Below are 24,615 nucleotides of genomic sequence, written 5' to 3'. Positions count from 1 at the left end.
GGCTAGGACTTTAAAATTTATAATTTAACTATCGAGATTGGATAATTCCGATAATCCACGAGTAACTATGTAAGAATCTGTTTCTCTAATGATTAAAAGACATTTTCTTTTTTTGTTAACTGAAAATCCCCCTTCGAGTGCCTTTCACATTGCACGAAGTTGTCAATTTCATTAACACCTGTTATCATATTTTGATTCATCCAGTCAGCTAAAAAGGTCATGACCCTTAAAATCATCCAATGATCTTTTGAGATCACCAGCAACCACACGTTGATTAAATTTTTTTATACAATGGGTTCGAAAAGGGATAATTTTCCATAGAATTAGAGAAACCTTTATATATATTCTGGTCTATGAGTCTATCCTGTACCAGGTCAAAGTTTGTAGTTCTGTTAGTTTACTATGAAGTTGTTTTCAAATCAAGATGTTGTATGATTGCCAATGAGACAACTGGCCACCAGAGACCAAATGACATAGAAGTTAAAACAACTATTGATTACTATAAGGCCTTCAACAATGAATGTAAACCATATCACAATAAAGGCCATGAAAAGACAAATTTAAAACAGTCCTAACAAGAAAACTAAAAGCCTGACTTCTGTACAAAAAAAGCTAAAAAAAAAACAAAGTGACATACAGGAAAAATGTACAACCACTGAATTACAGGCTCTTGACCTGGGACAGGAACATACATACACAATGTGGGGAGGTTAAAAAAAATACTCGTTCCAAGCCCTACCCCTAACATGTGGGTAGGTTAAAAAACATACTCGTTCCAAGCCCTCCCCCTAACATGTGGGTAGGTTAAAAAAAATACTCGTTCCAAGCCCTCCCCCTAACCTGGGACAGTGGTGTAACAGTTGAAAAGGTCTTAACTCATTAGATCAATAGATTCAATGAAGATTGATTCTCATTGTAGGTGAACTTTAAGAATAATATGTCTTATTACAATTCTACACTGATTTCCGAGTTCAATGAACTATGACATATAATAGTGAAAGAGACCATTGTGTCCTACCTTTGGACAAAAAGTTTTTTTGTTTTTTTTAAATAAAACATTAACAAGTGCCTAATTATAATTAAGAAAGGAAAGCAGGCCAATTGTGCGCTTAATTATAATTAGAAAGGAAATTAGGCCCATTATTTATAAGTCATTGGTCGAAAGACACTATGAAGTATTTCTGATACCCAATACTGGATTAGAAATGGGAGAGATCACATATATCCAAACTTCTTCTCACATGACATTTGTGTGTTTTGTTTAGTACAGAAGAATTAGGAAGACTTATTTAAAAACAATCCAATTACAAAGTCACTTGACTTTAATTTATTACTAAGTGTTTGAAGTGTTTTAATCCTGATACATAAAATAATTCTCTTGAATAAAAGGATGTCAGAGATCAAATGATAGCTGGAAATTTACTTCAAATTGAATACAGACCAAATTAGAAATAAAATTCTCTTTAATTTGTGATCCCTAAATTTAAATATGAGAACTTTATCATGTTTATAACTAGTCTTTCTGAAATATGAAAGAGTGTCTGAATTGAGCAATAAAATTTCATTTTGATTTGATTTAAATAATTAAACTTTGTTATTGTTATCTTTCAGTGATTAATTTTGTAAATGTACACACACTAAAGAATCAACTATCTTTGATAGACTCATTCAAAGTTTAACTTGAGAGTTTTGCTTATGTATGATTGGGGATGGTGTGTATATGTCAATAATATAGCAATCCACCAATACAACAAAGCTGAAAAATACCATTGACAGGTTTTTAAATTCCAATATGTTAACTTGTCCTTTTTAGCTCACCTAGCCCAAAGGGCCAAGTGAGCTTATCTGATCACTTTGTATCTGGCGTCCAGGCGTCTGGCATCTGTCGACCGTTGACATTAACTTTTACTAAAATCTTCCTCTCTGAAACTACTAGGCCAAATTAAACCAAACTTGACCACAATCATCATTGGGTATTAAGTTTTAAAAAAATTGTGTGGTAACCTGGCCAACCAACCAAGAAGGCCACCATGGCTTAAAATAGAACATAGGAGTAAAATGCAGTTTTTAGTGGAAGAAGACGTCAAGTCTTCTGTCAGAAGACTTAAGGGGCCGACCCTTGGCATTGAGTCTCTGTATTCCGCATTCATTTCGTGTATTACAATTTCAAAACAACTTAGATTCCTTACACCGATTTTTACTCATGATTAGGCATCTGAATCATTTAATTTGTAAATCATGATTGTAAAACAATCACTATCGTAAATATGAATCTTTTATTTATGTAAATTATTAGATTTCATCTCATCCACATGAACGTTATTTGTTTACTTGTAACAGGATGTTTTAACTGTAGATATTTGTATTACGCATGCGTGAATTTGGTATTGGGACAACTCGCCCTGTTTACAAGTTCGCCCTTGAAGTTACAAAACTCCCGTTTTCAGGGGTCTCCTCCCGTCCTCCCGTTTAGGAGAAAAAACTCCCGTGTATGAAATATTTCATGAATGAAAATTTTCAGACGCCATATTTGATCATTTCTTACTTCTGTACGGGTGTAATTGACACCTGTGTTAAATTTTACCTGAACATCAAAGAAGATGTATAATTATATGGCTTCACTTGACAGCTTGGGTGTCAAGCATACTGGTAATCACAATGTTTACCTCCGGCTAACTGCCGTTGTGTTATCAAAACGATGTGTATTGGGAATATTGAAATACTTTTTTGTTACTTCCCTTTGTTTTAGCCTGTTTTCAGTTATTTTGCTTTTAAAAGTGTAAATTGTAAAAAGACTATAAATGATTAATATTTTAATTAAATAATCATAAAATGATGTTGATTAAATGAATTTAAATGATTTTGGACAAATAAAAAAAATAAAATTTATAAATTATTTTAGCAATCTAGACCTCCTTTCAAGGATTACATTGAAGTTTATATGATAAATTTGTTTCTTATGGATTAGATGTTAACATACAATATGTACAACTAGACTAATAAAAGGTTTAAAGATAAAAAAAAAAAAAAGACTAATAAAAGGTCTAGTAGTCAGATATATAGAATAATTCCTAGTAAAATCTTGAAATTTAAATTTGTAAATGATAGTATATATTAGATTTTATTGTGTAAGCTAAGAAATAGCAAGATATTTTACATTGTTTTTAAGTCTTTTTAAGCTTTCTACAAATATGACCTTCATAATGCTTAAAATCCATGCAGTACTAGTGTTAGTGTGTGTTATTTTTTTAATTAATTTACGATGTTGCAAATATACATGTGGAGCTTATTTCTTTCTTATTTGTCTAAACATTTACAAATGATAAGGAGATGGAGACATGAACAAAAATATATACAGATAAGATATATAAATATAATGATTTATTTGCAAGCAGTGAACAATCATTTGTCAAAAACAAAACAAAACAAGAAACAGATTCTTCTTATTATTTTATTTTATTCAAATAGAGAGTCAATAAGGGAACTATAAACATTACAATTTGATGGAAATTTGAAGAAAAAACACAATTTCTACATCATTTGGTCACATTTACGACAAAATTTATGTCGATAAAAAACATGATGTTTTGACCATTCAGTACTTAATAGATGCATAGTTCTTGGGGAAAAGTTTCATCAAATAATATGAATATAAATGACTTTTTTTGTGCTCATTTTTTTACAGTGGGTTGTGATGATCTTCCAGTTAGGTTACCCTCATTTGGAGTGTTGTTCCCAACCTGTTAAAGGTCCATCTTTGTGCATTATTCAAAATTGGAAATTTCAACAAGCATCTAATATTCTTAATCTGGAAAATAAACCCTGGTCTCCTAGCTTCATGTATATTTTTTCTACCGATTTAATATATAAGTAGAATCATGCAAACAGACTTAAGGAAAAGGCATGTAAGTTCATTATACAAATATGACACTTTTTCTAGACAATCCAGATCTTGCAAAATACGTCGCTAAAAATGGTAACCTTTAAAAACCCATATGGGAACTTTCAAAAGTTGGCGGGTATGTAACAAGTCTTACTATTTTTATGCTCCATTTATGGGCAATATGTTTTCTAGTCTGTCCGTCTGTCCTGCTTCTGGTTATAAAGTTTATGGTCGAGGTAGTTTTTGATGAAGTTGAAATCCAATCAACTTGAAACTTAGTACACATGTGTTCCTCTTGATATGATCTTCTTAATTTTACTGCCAAATTAAAGATTTTACCTAATTTTCATAGTCAACTGAACATAGAAAATGATTGTACGGATGGGAAATCCATGTACTTATGACCTTTTCTTGTTTGAAGAAAAAAATACATTTTAACAATAATGGAACAAAGCAGCCTGGGTAAGTGGGGCTGCTTTTATGGTAATTCAAGTTACTTTTTATTCACCTTCTTCCACTTCAGAGCTATCAGCTCTTTGATTTTTGGTTATATCTCAAAATCCAAAGAATTTAGAGCAAATCTGACATGGAGTAAAATTGTTAATCGTTCAGATCTATCTTCTCAGATAAATCGGACAACCTGTTGTTAGGTTGCTGCCCCTGAATTGGTAATTTTAAGGAAATTTTGCTGTTTTTGGTTATTATCTTGAATATAATTATAGATAGAGATAAACTGTACACAGCAAAAATGTTCAGCAAAGTAAGATTCACAAATAAGTCAACATGACCAAAATGGTCAGTTGACCCCTTATGGAGCTATTGCCCTTTATAGTAAATTTTTAACAATTTTCATAAAATTTGTAAATTTTTACTAACTTTTTCCACTGACACTGTAACTACTGGGTCAAGTTTATTATAGATAGAGATAATTGTAAGCAGCAAGAATATTCAGTAAAGTGAGATCTACAAACACATCACCATCACCAAAAACCATTTTCGTCATGAATCCATCTGTGTCCTTTGTTAAATATTCACATAGTCCAAGGTGAGCCAGACAGGCTCTTTAGAGCCTCTAGTTTTGTCTAGCAACATAATCACAATTATGTTGGAAAGAAATATTTGAAGCTTGCTTTGTTCTTAAGCATTGATGTTTTATGAAGCATTATCACAGCTTTAGAATAGTATTTCTAATTTGTATGTTTTGCATGCACTTATTTTTTTTGCACATTGTCAAAATGAATGCACATTATCAGATTGAAGTTTTTATTTCAGTAAAAATGTAGGTAGATTTTATACATCATGTAGACATCCCTATTTGTACACTGGTAAACATCGTTTGATTTGATTTAATAAGTTTGAGTCATAATTGGAGCATTTGAAATGCCTTTTTTATGCCCCACCTACAATAGCCACCTACAATAGTAGAGGAGCATTCTGTTTTCTGGTCTCTGCATCTGTTTGTTGGTCTTTTGTGTGTCTGTTTGTTTGTCTGTCTGTCTGTCTGTCTGTCTGTCTGTCTGTCTGTCTGTCTGTCTGTCTGTCTGTCTGTCTGTCTGTCTGTCTGTCTGTCTGTCTGTCTGTCTGTCTGTCTGTCTGTCTGTCTGTCTGTCTGTCTGTCTGTCTGTCTGTCTGTCTGTCTGTCTGTCTGTCTGTCTGTCTGTCTGTCTGTCTGTCTGTCTGTCTGTCTGTCTGTCTGTCTGTCTGGTCTGTCTGTCTGTCTGTCTGTCTGTCTGTCTGTCTGTCTGTCTGTCTGTCTGTCTGTCCCGCTGCAGGTTAAAGTTTATGGTTGAGGTAGTTTTTGATGAATTTGAAGTCAAAACTAGAACTTTAAACTTAGTACACATGTTTCCTATGATATGATCTTTCTAATTTAAATGCCAAATTAGAGTTTTTTCCCAAATTTAAAGGTCCACTGAACATAGAAAATGATAGTGCGGAGGGGGCACTTGTGTTCTTGGGACACATTCATCAACTTATTTACCAGATTTCTTGCAACTGAGTAGTTTAATTTATAATTTATCAAGTGCTATATAAGAAATTATTAAACCTGAAATAGGTCAGGTGAAACAGTTTGATTTAAGTGCATAACCTTCATCTCTTACATTAATTTGAACTGGTTAAACACGTGGTTTCAAATCTAAAACAAAACGGTCAATGTCCAATTTGATAATTATAGATCCATCCCTACTTCATTTTTTTCATAGAACATGGAAATACTTGAATTCAATTGCTCAGTTTATAATCCGTTAACAGAAACTGGTCAATAAGGTTTGTTTTAAAAGTATGAATATTTCTATCCCTCCTCCCCTCCCCCTCCCCACACACACATAAAGTGGAGCTTGGGTATACAGATGTAGAAAATATCAGGGTTTGCACCCATTCCTCAAACTGGGTTTCTTAGCACTCTCATCTGTCCATTCCTTCAATTGATCATTTCAGCACTCTCATGCATCCATTCCTTAAATGGCCTTTTAAGCACTCACATGTGTTTATTCCCTCAACTGGTCTTTTTACCACTCCCAAGCACCCTTTTTTCTAATTATTTGTTTATCAATCAAGTATTTATCAGCAAGGTTTCTTATAATTTCAAAATCACTTTTAATCAAGTTAAGAGCTTTATGGAATCTTGCATTGTAAGTGTTTTCAAGCCTACATTGCATGTCATGTTTACAAACATTTATTTAAAGGTTTATATCAGCAATTTCTGAAACTACATGTAGGACAAATTAAATATTCCAAAATAATCAACAATTACTTATCCATGGTGAAAAAATTGCATTATGCCTACAGTTCTCGCTGAATTTTAATGAAAAAAAATTAAAGAACCAATGTTTTTGAGTTGTATTGCTCATGGAAAGAATTAAATGTTTGCTGCAGCAGGGACCACAAAAAAGATGCTTTTGTTAGTTGTGTTTCATGCTTCATATAATCAAATGTGAAACATGCAATGTATTTATAAATGCCTGCTTATTATTAAAAAAGCTTTGCATGAGTCATTATCTTAAAACATTAAATAGTAATAATTATAAAACCATTTTTTGTGCAAAATAAGTTTTTTTAAGCATTTATTCTTTTGCATTTATCACAATAGGTCAATTATGTTAACAGTTTAATTTCAAACCCACATTTTTTGGGGCGCTAATTTTGTTCATTCATTATAAATGGTTCAGTATATGGAAGAAGGTGTAGCACAAATAAAACATTCAGTATATATGTTTAAAACCGGGAATATCAGATACTAACCATTTTAATTGTGATTTTATTGTGATTTTAATTGTGATTTTCAGTGAGACCTGATAAAGTACACAATGTAACAGTGTCTTCAGTAACAAGCACCTGTATTTCACTGAACTGGGATCATCTGAAGCGGGACAGAAGTAAACTATTCACTGTTAGAGCTACTACAAATGATTCTAACTGGGATGAAGCACAGGTGAATTCATCAGCAATATATAAATAAATTTGGTGTTTTACTGTGGTCTGATTGGTTGAAAGTATGACTTGTATTTTCAATGTTGTCAATTTTTACAGCTACACACCCACTCTGATGTTGTGTATTCATATGCCAACATGTGTTTATGTTGTTATTGTCAATATAAATAATATAAAAGTTCTTCAAGTCTTTTTTTTTATAGAAATTTATTTATAATGAATGGCAATAATTTTTGACTTCACATGTTTTTCAATGTGAAGAGTCCAAAAATAATTTTAGGTTCAATAATTCAAAATAAATAATAGCCATTAAGTATACTGTTTAGTAGTGTATTTTTACAGTGTTTTTATTTTCCCTTTGTTAAAACCTCAAGAACTGGTTTTCTTTTTATGTTTTTTTCTTTATTATAAAATTGATTCATGTACTCCAGCTGAAGCAAATTTCCCTTCTTTTCTATTTATATGAACTTGGTTTCAGATTTTGCTTTTCTACTGACATATACTCTTGTGTGAATAAACCAAATGATAATCAGCAATAATTTAAGAAAGAACACAAAAAAGGGAATTGTTTTAAGATGTATATGTTTATGAGTCATTAAGATCTAGATGAAGCCATTTTTTATCATTACTTTCTGTCAATCTTGATGATTTTTATGCCCCCGCCAAATCTGAGGGCGCATAAAGTTTTACCTCTGTACTTACTTCCCAAAGTTGGTTTCCTATCTCTAACTTTATTTCGCCTCAACCAAATGTTGAAAAACTTGTACACAATGCTTTATACCACTCAACACAAATCAAATGTTATGAAACTTATACACAATGCTTTATACCACAAAACACAAATCAAGTTTTACTTTTGGTGTCATCACTTTAACTGTTCTAGAATTATGCTCCTTTACAAATAGAAAAAAATGCTGAATTGTTCGTTTGCTTGAACCAATTTTTCTGAACACAATACTTAATACCACAAAACTCAGATCAAGTACAAATCTTGGTAGCGCCACTTTTACCATTCTTCATTTATGTCCCTTTATAACTTAATGTGATATGCAGCAGTGGCATATCTGTGTCCCACAAACACATTCTCCATTTATTTTTCATGCTTCTCTCTCATTTGCAATTTTTGTCTCAGCAGTTATAATTTTTTCAAATATCTGTAACAGAAATCAAAATAGGGTACATAATGACCAATTTTCTAGAATTATACTGTAGTATTTGAAGGAACAACAATCTAAGACAATTCTTTCTTTATTTGTATGATTTATAGGTGGAAGAAACACCGGCTACAAATATAACAGTATGTGAGTTGAAGCCTTACAAGAGATATAATTTCTCCATTGAAACAAGACCAGGGAAAGATGTAGGCTATCCAAGTGATCTTGTTTATATCTCAGCCATTACAGATATAGATAGTAAGTAGATACAACTTCTCCATTGAAACAAGACCAGGGAAAGATGTAGGCTATCCAAGTGATCTTGTTTATATCTCAGCCAATACAGATATAGATAGTAAGTAGATACAACTTCTCCATTGAAACAAGACCAGGGAAAGATGTAGGCTATCCAAGTGATCTTGTTTATATCTCAGCCAATACAGATATAGATAGTAAGTAGATACAACTTCTCCATTGAAACAAGACCAGGGAAAGATGTAGGCTATCCAAGTGATCTTGTTTATATCTCAGCCATTACAGATATAGATAGTAAGTAGATACAACTTCTCCATTGAAACAAGACCAGGGAAAGATGTAGGCTATCCAAGTGATCTTGTTTATATCTCAGTCAATACAGATATAGATAGTAAGTAGATACAACTTCTCCATTGAAACAAGACCAGGGAAAGATGTAGGCTATCCAAGTGATCTTGTTTATATCTCAGCCAATACAGATATAGATAGTAAGTAGATACAACTTCTCCATTGAAACAAGACCAGTGAAAGATGTAGGCTATCCAAGTGATCTTGTTTATATCTCAGCCAATACAGATATAGATAGTAAGTAGATACAACTTCTCCATTGAAACAAGACCAGGGAAAGGTGTAGGCTATCCAAGTGATCTTGTTTATATCTCAGTCAATACAGATATAGATCGTAAGTAGAGACAACTTCTCCATTGAAACAAGACCAGGGAAAGATTTAGGCTATCCAAGTGATCTTGTTTATATCTCAGTCAATACAGATATAGATAGTAAGTAGATACAACTTCTCCATTGAAACAAGACCAGGGAAAGATGTAGGCTATCCAAGTGATCTTGTTTATATCTCAGTCAATACAGATATAGATAGTAAGTAGATACAACTTCTCCATTGAAACAAGACCAGGGAAAGATGTAGGCTATCCAAGTGATCTTGTTTATATCTCAGCGATTACAGATATAGATAGTAAGTAGATACAACTTCTCCATTGAAACAAGACCAGGGAAAGATGTAGGCTATCCAAGTGATCTTGTTTATATCTCAGCCATTACAGATATAGATAGTAAGTAGATACAACTTCTCCATTGAAACAAGACCAGGGAAAGATGTAGGCTATCCAAGTGATCTTGTTTATATCTCAGTCAATACAGATATAGATAGTAAGTAGATACAACTTCTCCATTGAAACAAGACCAGGGAAAGATGTAGGCTATCCAAGTGATCTTGTTTATATCTCAGCCAATACAGATATAGATAGTAAGTAGATACAACTTCTCCATTGAAACAAGACCAGTGAAAGATGTAGGCTATCCAAGTGATCTTGTTTATATCTCAGTCAATACAGATATAGATAGTAAGTAGATACAACTTCTCCATTGAAACAAGACCAGGGAAAGATTTAGGCTATCCAAGTGATCTTGTTTATATCTCAGTCAATACAGATATAGATAGTAAGTAGATACAACTTCTCCATTGAAACAAGACCAGGGAAAGATGTAGGCTATCCAAGTGATCTTGTTTATATCTCAGCCAATACAGATATAGATAGTAAGTAGAGACAACTTCTCCATTGAAACAAGACCAGGGAAAGATGTAGGCTATCCAAGTGATCTTGTTTATATCTCAGTCAATACAGATATAGATAGTAAGTAGATACAACTTTTCCATTGAAACAAGACCAGGGAAAGATGTAGGCTATCCAAGTGATCTTGTTTATATCTCAGCCAATACAGATATAGATAGTAAGTAGAGACAACTTCTCCATTGAAACAAGACCAGGGAAAGATGTAGGCTATCCAAGTGATCTTGTTTATATCTCAGTCAATACAGATATAGATAGTAAGTAGATACAACTTCTCCATTGAAACAAGACCAGGGAAAGATGTAGGCTATCCAAGTGATCTTGTTTATATCTCAGTCAATACAGATATAGATAGTAAGTAGATACAACTTCTCCATTGAAACAAGACCAGGGAAAGATGTAGGCTATCCAAGTGATCTTGTTTATATCTCAGCCAATACAGATATAGATAGTAAGTAGATACAACTTCTCCATTGAAACAAGACCAGGGAAAGATGTAGGCTATCCAAGTGATCTTGTTTATATCTCAGTCAATACAGATATAGATAGTAAGTAGATACAACTTCTCCATTGAAACAAGATCAGGGAAAGATGTAGGCTATCCAAGTGATCTTGTTTATATCTCAGTCAATACAGATATAGATAGTAAGTAGATACAACTTTTCCATTGAAACAAGACCAGGGAAAGATGTAGGCTATCCAAGTGATCTTGTTTATATCTCAGCCAATACAGATATAGATAGTAAGTAGATACAACTTCTTCATTGAAACAAGACCAGGGAAAGATGTAGGCTATCCAAGTGATCTTGTTTATATCTCAGTCAATACAGATATAGATAGTAAGTAGATATAACTTCTCCATTGAAACAAGACCAGGGAAAGATGTGACTATCCAAGTGATCTTGTTTATATCTCAGTCAATACAGATATAGATAGTAAGTAGATACAACTTCTGCATTGAAACAAGACCAGGGAAAGATGTAGGCTATCCAAGTGATCTTGTTTATATCTCAGTCAATACAGATATAGATAGTAAGTAGATACAACTTCTCCATTGAAACAAGACCAGGGAAAGATGTAGGCTATCCAAGTGATCTTGTTTATATCTCAGTCAATACAGATATAGATAGTAAGTAGATACAACTTCTCCATTGAAACAAGATCAGGGAAAGATGTAGGCTATCCAAGTGATCTTGTTTATATCTCAGTCAATACAGATATAGATAGTAAGTAGATACAACTTTTCCATTGAAACAAGACCAGGGAAAGATGTAGGCTATCCAAGTGATCTTGTTTATATCTCAGTCAATACAGATATAGATAGTAAGTAGATACAACTTCTCCATTGAAACAAGACCAGGGAAAGATGTAGGCTATCCAAGTGATCTTGTTTATATCTCAGTCAATACAGATATAGATAGTAAGTAGATACAACTTCTCCATTGAAACAAGACCAGGGAAAGATGTAGGCTATCCAAGTGATCTTGTTTATATCTCAGTCAATACAGATATAGATAGTAAGTAGATACAACTTCTCCATTGAAACAAGACCAGGGAAAGATGTAGGCTATCTAAGTGATCTTGTTTATATCTCAGCCAATACAGATATAGATAGTAAGTAGATACAACTTCTGCATTGAAACAAGACCAGGGAAAGATGTAGGCTATCCAAGTGATCTTGTTTATATCTCAGCCAATACAGATATAGATAGTAAGTAGATACAACTTCTCCATTGAAACAAGATCAGGGAAAGATGTAGGCTATCCAAGTGATCTTGTTTATATCTCAGCCAATACAGATATAGATAGTAAGTAGATATAACTTCTCCATTGAAACAAGACCAGACAAAGATGTAGGCTATCCAAGTGATCTTGTTTATATCTCAGCCATTACAGATATAGATAGTAAGTAGATACAACTTCTCCATTGAAACAAGACCAGGGAAAGATGTAGGCTATCCAAGTGATCTTGTTTATATCTCAGCCAATACAGATATAGATAGTAAGTAGATACAACTTCTCCATTGAAACAAGACCAGGGAAAGATGTAGGCTATCCAAGTGATCTTGTTTATATCTCAGTCAATACAGATATAGATAGTAAGTAGATACAACTTCTCCATTGAAACTAGACCAGGGAAAGATGTAGGCTATCCAAGTGATCTTGTTTATATCTCAGTCAATACAGATATAGATAGTAAGTAGATACAACTTCTCCATTGAAACAAGACCAGGGAAAGATGTAGGCTATCCAAGTGATCTTGTTTATATCTCAGTCAATACAGATATAGATAGTAAGTAGATACAACTTCTCCATTGAAACAAGATCAGGGAAAGATGTAGGCTATCCAAGTGATCTTGTTTATATCTCAGCCAATACAGATATAGATAGTAAGTAGATACAACTTCTCCATTGAAACAAGACCAGGGAAAGATGTAGGCTATCCAAGTGATCTTGTTTATATCTCAGCGATTACAGATATAGATAGTAAGTAGATACAACTTCTCCATTGAAACTAGACCAGGGAAAGATGTAGGCTATCCAAGTGATCTTGTTTATATCTCAGCCAATACAGATATAGATAGTAAGTAGATACAACTTCTCCATTGAAACAAGACCAGGGAAAGATGTAGGCTATCCAAGTGATCTTGTTTATATCTCAGCCAATACAGATATAGATAGTAAGTAGATACAACTTCTCCATTGAAACAAGACCAGGGAAAGATGTAGGCTATCCAAGTGATCTTGTTTATATCTCAGCCAATACAGATATAGATAGTAAGTAGATACAACTTCTCCATTGAAACAAGACCAGGGAAAGATGTAGGCTATCCAAGTGATCTTGTTTATATCTCAGCCAATACAGATATAGATAGTAAGTAGATACAACTTCTCCATTGAAACAAGACCAGGGAAAGATGTAGGCTATCCAAGTGATCTTGTTTATATCTCAGCCAATACAGATATAGATAGTAAGTAGATACAACTTCTCCATTGAAACAAGACCAGGGAAAGATGTAGGCTATCCAAGTGATCTTGTTTATATCTCAGCCAATACAGATATAGATAGTAAGTAGATACAACTTCTCCATTGAAACAAGACCAGGGAAAGATGTAGGCTATCCAAGTGATCTTGTTTATATCTCAGTCAATACAGATATAGATAGTAAGTAGATACAACTTCTCCATTGAAACAAGACCAGGGAAAGATGTAGGCTATCCAAGTGATCTTGTTTATATCTCAGCCAATACAGATATAGATAGTAAGTAGATACAACTTCTCCATTGAAACAAGACCAGGGAAAGATGTAGGCTATCCAAGTGATCTTGTTTATATCTCAGTCAATACAGATATAGATAGTAAGTAGATACAACTTCTCCATTGAAACAAGATCAGGGAAAGATGTAGGCTATCCAAGTGATCTTGTTTATATCTCAGTCAATACAGATATAGATAGTAAGTAGATACAACTTCTCCATTGAAACAAGATCAGGGAAAGATGTAGGCTATCCAAGTGATCTTGTTTATATCTCAGCCAATACAGATATAGATAGTAAGTAGATACAACTTCTCCATTGAAACAAGACCAGGGAAAGATGTAGGCTATCCAAGTGATCTTGTTTATATCTCAGTCAATACAGATATAGATAGTAAGTAGATACAACTTCTCCATTGAAACAAGACCAGGGAAAGATGTAGGCTATCCAAGTGATCTTGTTTATATCTCAGTCAATACAGATATATATAGTAAGTAGATACAACTTCTCCATTGAAACAAGACCAGGGAAAGATGTAGGCTATCCAAGTGATCTTGTTTATATCTCAGTCAATACAGATATAGATAGTAAGTAGATACAACTTTTCCATTGAAACAAGACCAGGGAAAGATGTAGGCTATCCAAGTGATCTTGTTTATATCTCAGCCAATACAGATATAGATAGTAAGTAGATACAACTTCTCCATTGAAACTAGACCAGGGAAAGATGTAGGCTATCCAAGTGATCTTGTTTATATCTCAGTCAATACAGATATAGATAGTAAGTAGATACAACTTCTCCATTGAAACAAGACCAGGGAAAGATGTAAGGCTATCCAAGTGATCTTGTTTATATCTCAGCCAATACAGATATAGATAGTAAGTAGATACAACTTCTTCATTGAAACTAGACCAGGGAAAGATGTAGGCTATCCAAGTGATCTTGTTTATATCTCAGCCAATACAGATATAGATAGTAAGTAGATACAACTTCTTCATTGAAACTAGACCAGGGAAAGATGTAGGCTATCCAAGTGATCTTGTTTATATCTCAGCCAATACAGATATAGATAGTAAGTAGATACAACTTCTCCATTGAAACAAGACCAGGGAAAGATGTAGGCTATCCAAGTGATCTTGTTTATATCTCAGTCAATACAGATATAGATAGTAAGTACGGTAGATACAACTTCTCCATTGAAACAAGACCAGGGAAAGATGTAGGCTATCCAAGTGATCTTGTTTATATCTCAGTCAATACAGATATAGATAGTAAGTAGATACAACTTCTCCATTGAAACAAGACCAGGGAAAGATGTAAGGCTATCCAAGTGATCTTGTTTATATCTCAGTCAATACAGATATAGATAGTAAGTAGATACAACTTCTCCATTGAAACAAGACCAGGGAAAAATGTAGTCTATCCAAGTGATCTTGTTTATATCTCAGTCAATACAGATATAGATAGTAAGTAGATACAACTTCTCCATTGAAACAAGACCAGGGAAAGATGTAGGCTATCCAAGTGATCTTGTTTATATCTCAGTCAATACAGATATAGATAGTAAGTAGATACAACTTTTCCATTGAAACAAGACCAGGGAAAGATGTAGGCTATCCAAGTGATCTTGTTTATATCTCAGCCAATACAGATATAGATAGTAAGTAGATACAACTTCTCCATTGAAACAAGACCAGGGAAAGATGTAGGCTATCCAAGTGATCTTGTTTATATCTCAGTCAATACAGATATAGATAGCAAGTATATACAACTTCTCCATTGAAACTAGACCAGGGAAAGATGTAGGCTATCCAAGTGATCTTGTTTATATCTCAGTCAATACAGATATAGATAGTAAGTAGATATAACTTCTCCATTGAAACAAGACCAGACAAAGATGTAGGCTATCCAAGTGATCTTGTTTATATCTCAGCCAATACAGATATAGATAGCAAGTAGATACAACTTCTCCATTGAAACAAGACCAGGGAAAGATGTAGGCTATCCAAGTGATCTTGTTTATATCTCAGTCAATACAGATATAGATAGTAAGTAGATACAACTTCTCCATTGAAACAAGACCAGGGAAAGATGTAGGCTATCCAAGTGATCTTGTTTATATCTCAGTCAATACAGATATAGATAGCAAGTATATACAACTTCTCCATTGAAACAAGACCAGGGAAAGATGTGACTATCCAAGTGATCTTGTTTATATCTCAGCCAATACAGATATAGATAGTAAGTAGATATAACTTCTCCATTGAAACAAGACCAGGGAAAGATGTAGGCTATCCAATTGATCTTGTTTATATCTCAGCCAATACAGATATAGATAGTAAGTAGATACAACTTCTCCATTGAAACAAGATCAGGGAAAGATGTAGGCTATCCAAGTGATCTTGTTTATATCTCAGCCAATACAGATATAGATAGTAAGTAGATACAACTTCTCCATTGAAACAAGACCAGGGAAAGATGTAGGCTATCCAAGTGATCTTGTTTATATCTCAGCCAATACAGATATAGATAGTAAGTAGATACAACTTCTCCATTGAAACAAGACCAGGGAAAGATGTAGGCTATCCAAGTGATCTTGTTTATATCTCAGCCAATACAGATATAGATAGTAAGTAGATACAACTTCTCCATTGAAACAAGACCAGGGAAAGATGTAGGCTATCCAAGTGATCTTGTTTATATCTCAGCCATTACAGATATAGATAGTAAGTAGATACAACTTCTCCATTGAAACAAGACCATGGAAAAATGTAGGCTATCCAAGTGATATTGTTTATATCTCAGCCAATACAGATATAGATAGTAAGTAGATACAACTTCTCCATTGAAACAAGACCAGGGAAAGATGTAGGCTATCCAAGTGATCTTGTTTATGTCTCAGCCAATACAGATATAGATAGTAAGTAGATACAACTTCTCCATTGAAACTAGACCAGGGAAAGATGTAGGCTATCCAAGTGATCTTGTTTATATCTCAGCCAATACAGATATAGATAGTAAGTAGATACAACTTCTCCATTGAAACAAGACCAGGGAAAGATGTAGGCTATCCAAGTGATCTTGTTTATATCTCAGTCAATACAGATATAGATAGTAAGTACGGTAGATACAACTTCTCCATTGAAACAAGACCAGGGAAAGATGTAGGCTATCCAAGTGATCTTGTTTATATCTCAGTCAATACAGATATAGATAGTAAGTAGATACAACTTCTGCATTGAAACAAGACCAGGGAAAGATGTAAGGCTATCCAAGTGATCTTGTTTATATCTCAGTCAATACAGATATAGATAGTAAGTAGATACAACTTCTCCATTGAAACAAGACCAGGGAAAAATGTAGTCTATCCAAGTGATCTTGTTTATATCTCAGTCAATACAGATATAGATAGTAAGTAGATACAACTTCTCCATTGAAACAAGACCAGGGAAAGATGTAGGCTATCCAAGTGATCTTGTTTATATCTCAGTCAATACAGATATAGATAGTAAGTAGATACAACTGCTCCATTGAAACAAGACCAGGGAAAGATGTAGGCTATCCAAGTGATCTTGTTTATATCTCAGCCAATACAGATATAGATAGTAAGTAGATACAACTTCTCCATTGAAACAAGACCAGGGAAAGATGTAGGCTATCCAAGTGATCTTGTTTATATCTCAGTCAATACAGATATAGATAGCAAGTATATACAACTTCTCCATTGAAACTAGACCAGGGAAAGATGTAGGCTATCCAAGTGATCTTGTTTATATCTCAGTCAATACAGATATAGATAGTAAGTAGATATAACTTCTCCATTGAAACAAGACCAGACAAAGATGTAGGCTATCCAAGTGATCTTGTTTATATCTCAGCCAATACAGATATAGATAGCAAGTAGATACAACTTCTCCATTGAAACAAGACCAGGGAAAGATGTAGGCTATCCAAGTGATCTTGTTTATATCTCAGTCAATACAGATATAGATAGTAAGTAGATACAACTTCTCCATTGAAACAAGACCAGGGAAAGATGTAGGCTATCCAAGTGATCTTGTTGATATCTCAGTCAATACAGATATAGATAGCAAGTATATACAACTTCTCCATTGAAACAAGACCAGGGAAAGATGTGACTATCCAAGTGATCTTGTTTATATCTCAGCCAATACAGATATAGATAGTAAGTAGATATAACTTCTCCATTGAAACAAGACCAGGGAAAGATGTAGGCTATCCAAGTGATCTTGTTTATATCTCAGCCAATACAGATATAGATAGTAAGTAGATACAACTTCTCCATTGAAACAAGATCAGGGAAAGATGTAGGCTATCCAAGTGATCTTGTTTATATCTCAGCCAATACAGATATAGATAGTAAGTAGATACAACTTCTCCATTGAAACAAGACCAGGGAAAGATGTAGGCTATCCAAGTGATCTTGTTTATATCTCAGCCAATACAGATATAGATAGTAAGTAGATATAACTTCTCCATTGAAACAAGACCAGGGAAAGATGTAGGCTATCCAAGTGATCTTGTTTATATCTCAGCCAATACAGATATAGATAGTAAGTAGATACAACTTCTCCATTGAAACAAGATCAGGGAAAGATGTAGGCTATCCAAGTGATCTTGTTTATATCTCAGCCAATACAGATATAGATAGTAAGTAGATACAACTTCTCCATTGAAACAAGACCAGGGAAAGATGTAGGCTATCCAAGTGATCTTGTTTATATCTCAGCCAATACAGATATAGATAGTAAGTAGATACAACTTCTCCATTGAAACAAGACCAGGGAAAGATGTAGGCTATCCAAGTGATCTTGTTTATATCTCAGTCAATACAGATATAGATAGTAAGTAGATACAACTTCTCCATTGAAACTAGACCAGGGAAAGATGTAGGCTATCCAAGTGATCTTGTTTATATCTCAGCCAATACAGATATAGATAGTAAGTAGATACAACTTCTCCATTGAAACAAGACCAGGGAAAGATGTAGGCTATCCAAGTGATCTTGTTTATATCTCAGCCATTACAGATATAGATAGTAAGTAGATACAACTTCTCCATTGAAACAAGACCAGGGAAAGATGTAGGCTATCCAAGTGATCTTGTTTATATCTCAGTCAATACAGATATAGATAGTAAGTAGATACAACTTCTCCATTGAAACAAGACCAGGGAAAGATGTAGGCTATCTAAGTGATCTTGTTTATATCTCAGTCAATACAGATATAGATAGTAAGTAGATACAACTTCTCCATTGAAACAAGACCAGGGAAAGATGTAGGCTATCCAAGTGATCTTGTTTATATCTCAGTCAATACAGATATAGAAAGTAAGTAGATACAACTTCTCCATTGAAACAAGACCAGGGAAAGATGTAAGGCTATCCAAGTGATCTTGTTTATATCTCAGTCAATACAGATATAGATAGTAAGTAGATATAACTTCTCCATTGAAACAAGACCAGGGAAAGATGTAGGCTATCCAAGTGATCTTGTTTATATCTCAGCCAATACAGATATAGATAGTAAGTAGATACAACTTCTCCATTGAAACAAGACCAGGGAAAGATGTAGGCTATCCAAGTGATCTTGTTTATATCTCAGCCATTACAGATATAGATAGTAAGTAGATACAACTTCTCCATTGAAACAAGACCAGGGAAAGATGTAGGCTATCCAAGTGATCTTGTTTATATCTCAGTCAATACAGATATAGATAGTAAGTAGATACAACTTCTCCATTGAAACAAGACCAGGGAAAGATGTAGGCTATCTAAGTGATCTTGTTTATATCTCAGTCAATACAGATATAGATAGTAAGTAGATACAACTTCTCCATTGAAACAAGACCAGGGAAAGATGTAGGCTATCCAAGTGATCTTGTTTATATCTCAGTCAATACAGATATAGAAAGTAAGTAGATACAACTTCTCCATTGAAACAAGACCAGGGAAAGATGTAAGGCTATCCAAGTGATCTTGTTTATATCTCAGTCAATACAGATATAGATTATAAGATACATTTTAAGATAATGTGTATAAAATTCATAGCAGCATCCTCCACTCATTTGAAACATTTTTTGGCGAATGGGGGATAATGATTTAGAAACCAACTGTTAGTGAATTCCTACAAAAAGTATCTAGTATATTACACTAGGACTTTTTAACCAAAACCATTTGAAAACAGAAGTACATTCGTACTACTACCAATTCAAAGTTGTCCAATTATTATTGCAATTTATGTCAAGCCTTTGACTTTAGTCGAAAAAGTGTGACTAAGTAATCCTACATTCTGTCGGCGGCAGCGCCACAAATATTCACTCTGTGGTTAAAGTTTTTGAAATTTTGATAACTTTCTCAAACTATACTGGATTTCTACCAGACTTGGACCGAAGTTTGTTTATGTTCATAAGATAGAATCAAGAGGTAAATTTTGTAAAAAAAAAATTCCATTTTTCTGTATTTTACTTATAAATGGACTTAGATTTTCTGCGGGGAAATATTACGTTCTCACTGTGGTTAAAATTTTTAAAATGTTAGCCATTTTCTTAAACTATCCTGGGTTTGTACCAAACTTGAACAGAAGCTTGTTTATAAACATAAGATAGTATCCAGAAGTAAATTTTGTAAAACAAATAATTCATTTTTTCCATCTTTTACTTTTAAATGGACGTAGATTTTCTGCCAGGAAACAACACATTCACTCTGTGGTTAAAGTTTTTAAAATTTTTATGACTTTCTTATTTAATTTTTAATTTGTACCAAACTTGGACAGAAGCTTGTTTATGATCAAAAGTATCTAAAAGGAAATTTTACTTATAAATGGACTTAGTTTTTCTTCCAGTGAACATAACATACAGTCTGCAGTTAAAGTTTTTAAAAAATTTATAAGATTCATAAACTATCCTGGATTTTTACCAAACTTGTACAGAAAAGCTTCTTACAATCAAAAGATAGCATCAAGAGGAATAATTTTAATGATTTTTTTCTCATTTTTGTGTTGAGTCTGTGATTTAGAGCAAAATAAGTTGAGACAATGGTTTCCGTGCAACCCTTACAAATTTTTGAAGAATCTACAGAAATATGAGATTCTTTGTAACAATTTCTGGAAATGCTGAATAAAAATACATCTATTAGATATAAGAATGCAAGTTCTTATTATTGCGATACTTACTCAGTGGCATCATTCGCATAATTAAAGAGCTTGCAATAATTTATAAATGTACAGTAGTCCAGGGACTAAACTTGGGAATTTCAAACTGGGAGCCCAGACCAGATATTTCATAATTATTTTCTATATGTTCAACTTAACTTTATCTGCAAGTTTAGGGGCCCAGCTCAAAATCTAGGAGCCATGGGCGACTGGGCTCACTTTAAGTTTTTTCCCTGAGTACTTTATTCCAGTAATTATAATATTTATTCATACTTTTTAACTATTCAATGCTGACCATTGGTTGGACAAACTCCCAACTAGCTTATGGTAGTAGTATAACAGAGGAGCAGGCAGGGTGCCAGTTACATATTACATATCATAACTTTAATCACCCTAGCACAAAAATGAAAACAAATATTGTTTAAAATGAGCGAGTATATCATGAAGATTTCAAGTATGAATTATGGAAATTATGTGAAAACAAGAGGAATAATGAAAAAATATACAGGTTAGTGAGACAAGTCTTTAAATTACTATGATATCTGTATTATTTTAGAACCATCCGGAGCACCTGAATTCGTGAACAAGGGCTATCAATTGATTGATGAAGATTGCATCAATAATGCCCGCAGGATAACACTTCTTTGGAAGGTAGGTAGATTCTTTATTTTAGCCAGATATTAATGAAACTTTACATTGTTGTAAAACATTAGGATTTTTCTTTAAGGAATATGATCCCTGTCCAACATGGTTAAGGGGAGATAATTAAATTTACTTCTCAGTATAATAATCATGATAATACTAAGTATAGTTTAGTGAGTTCACTCACAGTTGTCACTAGCTTCATATCTTAGGATCTTCTTCTCAGAAACCACCTAACTAAAAGACCTCACTAGCAATCCTGTTGATATCTGAAATGAAATATAGCTGCCACCAAGGAAACTCATTTTGACTTTGAACTGATTATTTATTTACACCGTATTATATACTATAGAACATTATATTACTGAGTGTATATAAAATATATTTGATTTTTTAGGCTATAGATGAAGAGTATAGGAATGGTCCTTTTATTGGTTATTACATATCAGCCTCTAGTCCTAATGATGTTCTATTGAAAGACTATCAAGTGAATAGTACCAGTTCAGACAACCAGCAGCATTCAATGGATATTCCTTGTGACCAACCAATAACTATTACCATAAAAGCATTGGGAAAGGCAGGATATTCTAATACATCAACCATCATCATACCAAAGGCTAACTGTAAGTAGTCATAGTTTTAATCAGCAGTATTAAGTTAATTTTACTAAAAGCATACATGTGATTCCCATATTTCTCTCAACTTATCAGTAAAGTTTATGAACTGGGGGCCTCAGTGTCAGACAAGCCTTACTGCCTTAGTAGTCAAACTCCTATAGCCTGTCAACATTTAAGTTGAGAGGTCAAATCCCACCAGTGACATGTGTTGTCTACTCCAATCTTAATTGAAAAGGATTGTCATTTTTACCATGGAAGGTTGGTGGTTCCTTTTGGCAATCTGGCTTTTTCTATGAATAGAAACTGAAAGCCATGCAAAAGCACAACAGGGCTGAAATTGGTGTTTAACACCTAGCTATAAATAAGAACCGGTAATGAAATCTATAATAGTAATAAAATATGACTACTACTGATTTAAAAGATAACAGGTCAATGTAGCAAAATAATACCAGATGGAAGATCTTGGCTCAGAAGCAATTTTGGTATATATTCCACCCTCAAGGTCTCCTTTCTTTTAGTATTAATAGTTCTTCTTTATTGCCTGTCTAGATGTTACCCTGATCACTTTCATTTTACAAAATTTAAGCAAATTTTAACTAAAAGTAATGTCACATTCTTCAGTACTATATATAGTAAAATTTAAAGTAATTTAAAATTTGCATGTGAATTTTTTTCTTCTTTCTGACAAAAAAATCAAATATCTGATGTATTATTACAGCTGTTATTCTAATGCTAGGAGGTTAAAGGTTTGGTTGGCTGATTTGCTTTGTTTGTATTAGTGTTTGCTCAAGCATTGCAATTAGATTAACATCAGCCAACAATATCAGTAGGACGAGTTAAACTTGTATATAGGTAAATTTGATAATGTCCAATCAAATTTAAATATTATGTATACAAGTTTAACTTTTTCATTGTTTTCATATGTTTTATCTTATTGAAAATGCTCAGCAAGCATTAATACCAACAAAGAAAGCCAGCAAACCAAACTTTTAACTTGTTAGCATTAGCTGTAATGTGAATTAAATAAACTTAATTATTCTGATTTCTGCATTTATATTATAATAAATTTTACTGTTACAGGACAACTTTAAATGTTCTTCCTTGCACACTCAAAAGATCTGGGGTGACATCTTATGGAATTCCCTGTATATTAAAGCCTTCTGTGTTTGCTTCTTCTGTGAACTTTTTATTAGACAGTTAATAGTGTGACATTTTTTATGTAACTTGATGATTATGCTGTGCTTGGACAATTGTTTTGAATGACAATCTTTGTATATATTGTGATTTTTTTTATCGCTTTGCTTTTTCATAAATATCGCTCTGAATTCCAATCAATAAAATAATAAATAAATGAAGAAAATTTTATAGTTTATATTATTGAAAACAGTTTGTTCTTGCATTCTTTCATGACCAGTTTAATTATTTTTTAATATTTCTGTCACCCATCCCAAGAGGAGAAATATTGTTGCTATCATATCCTTGCATGCACAATAGCTTGTGAACATAGATAGTCACTCTTAGTTTGGAGTGGAGGACACACAAACAGGTGGGATTCAAACAAATAACCTCAGTGCTGACTGGCTAGTGATTACAGTAGTAGGACTACTTAGACCACTAAGACACCAAGGCCCCTGTTGATAAGATATATGGCGTATAGACATATGAATAGCTACACATTTAGTTTCAGTTTTGTTCAAATTGAGCTATTGTTTATAAATTGTGACCAAGGGACATAGGAAATTGTTTGAAAATATTTGTTTTCTATATTTTTTCTTTAATGTTTTTATCAATTGATCTTGAAGCTTCAGTGGTCAAGTAGTCTTAAGTAGTTCAACTAATAGTTCAACTAGTGTATCAGCAGTGTATCACTATAATCAGCAGTTGGCAGGTGTCATTGACTCTTATCTTAATTGAGAGCATTCTTTTTTCTTCTCAACACCCCAGCTTTCCCAACCAAAACAAAAAATGAATGCCTTAAAATACTCAATAGTGTTGAAGACTGTTTAACACCAATCAATCAGTTTTACAATAAAAAATTTTTAGGCACCACCTACGATAGTAGAGGGGCATTATGTTTTCTGGTCTGTGCCTTCGTTCGTCCGTCCGTCTGTGAATCCGTCCGTCTGTCCCGCTTCTGGTTAAAGTTTTTGATCAAGGTAGTTTTTGATGAAGTTGAAGTCCAATCAACTTGAAACTTAGTATACTTGTGCCCTATGATATGATCTTTCTTATTGAAATGCCAAATTAGAGTTTTGACCCCAATTTTACGGTTCACTGAACATATAAAATGATAGTGCAAATTTCAGGTTAAAGTTTTTGGTCAAGGTAGTTTTTGATAAAGTAGAAGTCCAATCAACTTGAAACTTAGTGTACATGTTCCCTTTGATAACATCATTCTAATTTTAATGCCAAATTAGAGAATTTATTCCAATTTCACGATCCACTAAACATAGAAAATGATAGTGCGAGTGGGGCATCGGATCCGTGTACTGTGGACACATTCCTGTTTGTTCATGTGAGGAGAACTTTTTTTGTGAAATTTGTTTTTGTCTGCCTACCACACTTTAAAGGAAGAATATACCAATGAGGAAATTAAATACTATAACTTAAAG

The 24,615-nt window shown here is 33.4% G+C and overlaps 1 protein-coding gene across 1 annotated transcript in view; it reads left to right on the top strand.

Annotated features, from left to right (window-relative positions):
• The window catches only part of LOC134718657 (uncharacterized), a 40,903-nt gene that overhangs the window by 6,303 nt on the left and 9,985 nt on the right, over positions 1–24,615 (top strand). The window contains exons 4-10 of the mRNA XM_063581713.1: positions 7,171–7,316; positions 8,583–8,727; positions 14,724–14,843; positions 16,669–16,788; positions 19,119–19,214; positions 21,301–21,395; positions 21,784–22,009. Of these exons, the coding sequence (XP_063437783.1) occupies positions 7,171–7,316; positions 8,583–8,727; positions 14,724–14,843; positions 16,669–16,788; positions 19,119–19,214; positions 21,301–21,395; positions 21,784–22,009 (948 nt within the window). The remainder of the gene's footprint in view (positions 1–7,170; positions 7,317–8,582; positions 8,728–14,723; positions 14,844–16,668; positions 16,789–19,118; positions 19,215–21,300; positions 21,396–21,783; positions 22,010–24,615) is intronic.

This window comes from Mytilus trossulus, chromosome 1, assembly GCF_036588685.1.
Source record: "Mytilus trossulus isolate FHL-02 chromosome 1, PNRI_Mtr1.1.1.hap1, whole genome shotgun sequence".
NCBI lineage: Eukaryota > Metazoa > Mollusca > Bivalvia > Mytilida > Mytilidae > Mytilus > Mytilus trossulus.
This window is presented reverse-complemented; position numbering and strand designations above follow the sequence as displayed.